The sequence below is a fragment of the Cyprinus carpio genome, chromosome A23, assembly GCF_018340385.1.
Source record: "Cyprinus carpio isolate SPL01 chromosome A23, ASM1834038v1, whole genome shotgun sequence".
Taxonomy (NCBI): domain Eukaryota; kingdom Metazoa; phylum Chordata; class Actinopteri; order Cypriniformes; family Cyprinidae; genus Cyprinus; species Cyprinus carpio.
The window spans coordinates 16,458,820-16,465,925 of record NC_056594.1 but is presented as its reverse complement, the minus strand read 5'-3'; the positions used below and the strand labels follow the sequence as shown (position 1 = coordinate 16,465,925).

At 39.4% G+C, this 7,106-nt stretch overlaps 1 protein-coding gene across 1 annotated transcript; it reads left to right on the top strand.

Annotated features, from left to right (window-relative positions):
* The first annotated feature begins 414 nt into the window (after window positions 1-414).
* LOC109068875 (nuclear receptor subfamily 4 group A member 1-like) lies at window positions 415-5,995 on the top strand. Its single transcript, XM_019085597.2, has 7 exons — window positions 415-571; window positions 2,239-3,011; window positions 3,134-3,263; window positions 3,397-3,560; window positions 3,699-3,901; window positions 3,987-4,165; window positions 4,260-5,995. Exons 2-7 carry the CDS (start codon window positions 2,241-2,243, stop codon window positions 4,514-4,516), a joined length of 1,704 nt encoding a protein of 567 aa, XP_018941142.1. The 5' UTR covers window positions 415-571; window positions 2,239-2,240; the 3' UTR covers window positions 4,517-5,995.
* The last annotated feature ends 1,111 nt before the right edge of the window (window positions 5,996-7,106 follow it).

Genomic DNA, 7,106 nt, shown 5'->3' with positions numbered 1-7,106 from the left:
TTACCCATTTCTAAAAATATATATATTCTAACAATATAAACAGATATAGGCTACATAAAATGGTATTGCTAAAAATATTTATTTATTTATTTGTTTTAATCCCCTTAATGAATCATGTTTAAAACGTAAAAAGGCTGTGTTTCGTTTTACACTTTCTAATGCTCATCTTTGATCATCTGCTAGTTATTTGTGTCTTCTCCTCACTATTTTTAACTAAATTCAACCAGTTGCAGTATGCTGCTATAATTAGAACAATAAACGTGCGGATTGTTTGCGTCAATGGAATCCCGTGTGTGCGTCATGTCTTTTGACTGTGAGCGCTCTGATTGGTCGGCAGCCGGAAAGAATTGCCAAGGATCTCCGCCCCTGCATGGCCATATTTGCCAGTGGAACGCCTCGAGAGGATGCACCTTTGACGTAACGGCACAATAAAGTAGGCTAGTCGCTATATATCTGCTCGCTCACAGAAATTTGAGAAAACTGTCTTGTCGTGGCCGGGGACGTTTATACATGGTTATCCATCACTTGGAATACGGACACTTATAAGTCCCTCACCACAACACATTTTCAGGTACGTAAATATTTTTGCTTTTAAAATTCGGAAGTCAGTTAATACTCCTTTCTTTCTGTTTGTATGCTTCTTTTAAACCATATACGAACAGCAAATGAGTTTGCTGTAATCCAACGTATGTGTGCGTGTTCATAAACTGGAACATTTATGCTGTTGAGGTCTAATTTTATGTATTTTGTATTCTTTACTACATAGAGCGCGCGAGTTATTCAGAAACAAATAGGCTTGTGCGAATCCAGGTTGAGTTGAAAGCGCAGAATGAGTCGGCTTCTGGAATTTAAAATGTAAAAAGATGTGAATGTGAGAAGATAAGACATGTGAACCCGTAAGAAATGAAAGACTGAGAGGGTGTGTGTGTGTGTGTGTGTGTGTGTTAGTGGTGCGCTTCTGCACGCGCGCGTTCTCTCTGCAACAGGTGCTCGCGCAACAACTTATCTGCATACACTCTCTTTTTAAACCTAACTGTACTTAGGCTATTTGTATGATACATAAATATATTAAAAGGTTCATATAGGTCAAAGACAAACCATGATTAAAAACGAGAAAGGAACAATGTAATTTTAAACAAGATCTCAGAAATCTGATTATCGTATCCATATGAAAAACGTTTATTTTCTACAAATTTTGATTTACTCTAAAAATGCATTTCCGTACAAAGTAGTAAAATATTTGACCTTTGATACACAACTTCATTATTTAGTGTACACACACAAAAGATGTGCCTTTTGTATAAAATAATTATAGTAATGACCTTGACACTCAGGGTCTGAAGGAGGTGCTGTCTGTTTATTTGTTTACTTTTATTTGTAAACAAAATGACCTGGATTCCTGCATGCTGGTTATGCCACACTGACTGATTTTCCACAATATGGATAATATTCTAAAACAAAATTTCTTCACTGATTCTTTTTAAATATTTTAAAATATTATGCTAAAAAATTTTTTTTTTAAATAAAACTACTTTTTGTTCAGTTGTCAGACAGTTGCACCACCTAGACATTTTTGACTCTAAGAAACATATCTATTGCTAATGCACTGACTGATATTGTCAGTGCATTATTAGTCAACATAATTGAGGCAATGAAATGTTCAGGGGTCAAATGATCATCATGTTCTCACTTTGCTCTGGGTGCAAGGTCAAGCTAAAACAAGCTAATAGTGGCATGTCTTTGAAATATTTCCATTGCCAGACTGAATACATGTGGAAGGATGTTAGAAATGTAGTATGATTGAATGTAAGCACTTTTTCACTGCCTATAGTTTTTTTTTTCTTTATTTATCTTATCACTTACTTTATGGAACACTATGTCTGTGTTTGCTGGGGAAATTTTAGTCTATCTAAAAAAGTTCCATATACATACACCGCCCACTCACACTCACAATCATACACACCCTCTCAGTGAGGCAACCCACGTGTCATGTTCGTCTGACGATCTTAATATGGTAACACAATAAGGATGGCTGCTCTTTCCAGCCAGACAGCTCTCTAAGTTTTCTCAGAAATCTAAAAGGCACTTCAGAGAACTGTGTCTATACAGACTCTTTGGTCGGCGAGTAAATCAATCTAGGTTTAAGTTAGGATGCGTTATTCAGCTCCTGAGGCGTTAGATTTTTCAGCTGCAATATCTACGGTATTGAAAAGTAGATGTTGTGATTCTGTTCTACAGAAATGACCTGTGTTCAAAGTCAACATGGAGTCCAGACCTATGAGAGCTCCCTCTTCAGCTCAGAGTTTTTGAATCCTGACTTCACCTCCAGGTTGGCCATGGATGTGACAGACCAGCGGGACCAGCTCTCCACACCCTCCCTACCCAGCATCACCTCTCTGGTCGGAGGCTACGTTGGGGAGTTTGATACCTACTCATGCCAGATCGCCACGGGAGCTGCTTCTACATGTCCGGGTGGCACCTCCGGGCAGGACTTGTTCGACCTCCAGGTGTACGGCTGTTACCCAGGCACATTCGCTTTGAGTTACCTAGACGAGACGCTGTCCTCTTCAGGTGGGTCAAACTGCTTTGGAAGTCCAGCTTCTGCGCCATCGCCCTCTACCCCGGGATTCCAGCCCATGTCTGCCTGGGACAACACCTTCAGTCCCTGCTCCCCTGATGAGGGCTGCTGGGGTTCAGAAAAGCCTCTGAACCAGGCTGCATCTTTCTTCACATTTGGACATGACGAGCTTTCTCCTTTGGGACAGCTGCATCCACAACTCCCAGATCAGGATCCCTTTTCTCAGTCCCAGCAACATGGTTCTCCACTTCCCTTCAGCCCACTCAGCCTGGAGCAGGGCAGTCGGGATGGCTCAGGACTAATGGATGGACACCTGTCTCCTAAAGTAAGGAGCCCCACAGGAAACGAAGGATGTTGTGCAGTGTGTGGAGACAACGCTTCCTGTCAGCATTATGGGGTGCGCACCTGTGAAGGATGCAAAGGCTTTTTCAAGGTGAGAGAGTTATCACTTATAATAATTTAGCAGCAAGGCATGTCATGTCAACTCACCTCAGCATTTTAGATTTGTGTATTAGGCTCATTTGACTGACTAGGTTTCCTTTTTGAATTTTTTAGCGCACAGTACAGAAAAACGCCAAGTATGTTTGCCTCGCCAACAAAGACTGCCCAGTGGACAAAAGGCGGCGAAACAGGTGCCAGTTCTGCCGCTTCCAAAAGTGCCTAGCTGTGGGAATGGTGAAAGAAGGTGAGAATTCAAAATATTATATTAATATATAAAAAAATTACATATCATTTAGTTCAAATAATATAAAAAAATTGAAACACCCACATACCCTCAAAGCAATTTTAATAAGTGTACATATTGTCCCTCTGTGTAGTTGTGAGAACAGACAGTCTGAAAGGTAGAAGAGGCCGTCTGCCATCCAAGCCAAAAGTTGTTCAGGACTCCCTGTCTGTCTCTTCACCTGTAAACATCATCGCCTCTCTCGTCACTGCCCATATCGACTCAGACCCTGCCAGTGGAAGTCTAGACTATTCAAAGGTGAGGACAAAACACACTTCACAACAACCTGACAGCCAAATTTAAAGCTACACATATATATTATAGTGTGGTTTTAATAGTAATGTCAATGTTCTCTGCACTTTGTTAATTAATATCATATTTTTGGTCATCGTTTAGTATCAGGAATCAGTCTCCGGATTGTCTGAGAAGGAGGATGCCAATGACATACAGCAGTTTTATGACCTGCTAACAGGGTCAATGGATGTGATCAGGAAGTGGGCTGGAAGCATCCCTGGATTCAGTGCCTTCTGTAAGGAGGACCAAGAGCTTCTTCTTGAGTCAGCATTTGTTGAGCTCTTCATACTTCGGCTAGCTTACAGGTACATGTCAGTTCATATGACAATCAGATATTATTATAAAAGTACTGTAAGGTGGCTAAGCATTTATATATCTCTTTACATTTAGGTCAAACCCTGAGACAGACAAACTTATTTTCTGCAATGGTGTGGTTCTGCACCGGACACAGTGCGTACGCAGCTTTGGTGACTGGATTGACTCCATTATGGAGTTTTCTCAGAGTTTACACCGCTTGAACTTGGACGTATCGTCTTTCTCTTGTCTTGCCACACTGGTCATAATCACAGGTAAATGACTTTTATTCATTCTTCTAATTTCTAGACTACAGAAATTTGATGTTTTATCCCAAACAAATCTCTAACCCTCATTTGTGACCAACAGATCGACATGGCTTGAAAGAACCCAAACGGATCGAAGACCTCCAAAACCACCTGATCACGTGTGTCAGAGACCACGTCTCCACAAGTACTGGCGAGGCCACCCGGCCCAACTACCTGTCCCGACTCCTGGGCAAACTTCCGGAGCTGAGAACACTGTGCACTCAGGGCCTCCAGCGAATCTTCTATCTTAAACTGGAAGACTTGGTCCCACCTCCACCTATTGTGGATAAAATCTTCATGGACACATTGCCATTCTGAAGCGGTTTTATAAGTGGACAACTGGAGTGACTTAAACAGATGAAAGAGATGGATATGGGAGGTTTGGGGAGCTCTTGAGGGTTTGAGTAGTCACAGGACTTTATCGCTTACTGTTCTCTGCTTTCTTGGAATGGAATCACAGAACGATTACATTCTACTCATGCCTGCATTTGGAGACCTATATCAAGTCTTCAACACTGAACTCACTAAGAGACACATAACGAGAATTATGCATTTGGTTGAACATTTTGGTAACTCTAAACAGATATGGAGTTTCAAATCTTAGAATATTTTAGCTGAAATGGTGGCTTCGTCAGTAGTTTTTTAAGTCAATGGTGCAAAACAAGAAGCTCAAATGCTCTACATGTGACTTCTGGATGAAAGAAGTCCCATCAGTATTACAGTTATATCCAAATGGCATATTCCACATAGACAGAATCCAAGAATCCAGTAAAACATCTTCCAACTTCAAGTTGGAAAGGCCATGGACCAAAACAGGGAGTACAAACAGCCTTTACTTTGACGTCTAAAATATCATACAAAGCCTAAAATACACTCAAGTGCCACAGAATTGTCTCCCTTAAAAATGCTCAAAAACGTGCTTACTCTGAAAACAAAGATTCACTGATATGTTTGAGTACAGGACTGATGTGAGTGCATTGGAGGACTGTGGTACACTTGTCTAATGTTTCAGATCCAGTGACAAACTCTAGAACAGGGGTCTCCAAACTCAGTCCTGGAGAGCCGGTGTCCTGAAGAGTTTAGCACCAACTTGCCTCAACACACCTGCCTGGAAGTTTTTAGTATGCCTAGTTAGACTGTTATTAGCTGATTCAGGTGTGTTTAAATCAGGTTGGAGCTAAATTCTGCAGGACACCAAGTTTGGAGACCCCTGGTCTAGAAACTTCTATCATATAAGTGTATCTAAGATTCAGTAGTTTATATAAAAGACTGAAAAGTCACAGGAGATCCAGAGCAGCTACTGTACATGTACCACGTACAGCCTCTTACATGCAAATACTTTGAGTATTATTACAGATGCCTGACTTAGTTTAGGGAACCAGTCAAACCTTAGAGTAATTACATTTCTATGTATGTATTTTAAAGATGTATAGGTATGACGAGCTTTTGCAGACTGTAACTTTTCTCATAATGACAAAATCAAGATCGGGCATTCTGAATTCTTTTTTTTACATAAAATGAGAGATAATGCTTATCTTTCATGATTTTGTGCAGCTCTCTATATAAAATCAATTTTGAACAGAAATCGTCTTTGGTGCTATGAAACATTTCTTTACATCATATTAGCATTTGAAAAAAATGGTTTATCGATAAAATGGATAAAGCAAGATCTGCTTGGTTTTTCTTCTGTAAAACATGGTTGTAGGGTTTCTGTCATCATATGTTCACCATTATGCTGTTCCAAACTTATGTTTTTCTTTTTTCTTTGAAACATAAAACAAGTGTTTACTACTTTTAGCTTTTTATTCTATGTGCCTCATTTATAAAATGTTGCATAGAAACATCCTACATTTGATCTTAAATTATTTCTTAAATATGCATATGTGGGATTCAGATAAATGAACATACACACAAAAACGTGCCTACTCCTCTTCATGTGAAATCTATATATTGCAAATGATCTTGAAATTGTGCGCAGCTGAGTGGTTTCAGGTCGCTGCCCTGCAAATGGTAATGACATTAACATCTAAAAGAGCACCAATCAGCGTCCAAATCCTTTACTTGAGAACAGCAGGTAAGCGGTAAGAATTACTTTAGATTTTCAAATACCTGCAGTATACTCGACTCTGCCACTAGGAAAAGTGTGTGCACCTGCTCAGAACCTGACCTGGCGATAAGCACTTTTCCACGTCAAAAAATGTTTCTTATAAATCTGAATGTTGCAGAGGATATTAGCACATTCTCAGATCAAATCTGGGAATGTGCATATTTCATAAATGAGGCCCTATGTCTTCTGAAGCCATATAAACAATTTCTGCGATAAACTGATTGATTTATGTCTTGTGACAGTATTCAGTCAGTGTCCAGTTTGTCAACAAATCATTCAGACTTGTTTTGTGAACTGGATTCACTTAAAATATCTGATTCAAAAGAGTAATTTATGACATGCTGCTTAATGAACATGCCAAAGAGACTTAGGGCTTAAAATAGGACACAGTCATAAAGATAAGTTTATCACCCTTTTATAGTACTTTTTTGTAATTGTGGAGATTGACAACTTCAGCCTTCATTCCCTTTCATCAGCTTGAAAAGAGTGGTCAAAATCTAACCTTTGTGAAAGAAAGAAGAAAGTACAAGTTTGGAATGACATGAGGGAGAATTTTTTTTTTTTTACTTTATTTTTTATTTTTTAACTGCTTATCGTATAGCTCAAATATAGTCTAGATTCCCACAATCTAGAATAATCTAGAATAAATAACAAATTTGTTTCTTTACTACATAGGGTTTCAACATTGCTTTCATAGCAGCTGTAATCTGAGTAATCGTGACGTCATTTGATTACTTCACTGCGATAAGCATGCCCCCTCCAGAAGGAAGTTGTGGTTTGGAACATTCTCCATATGGACAG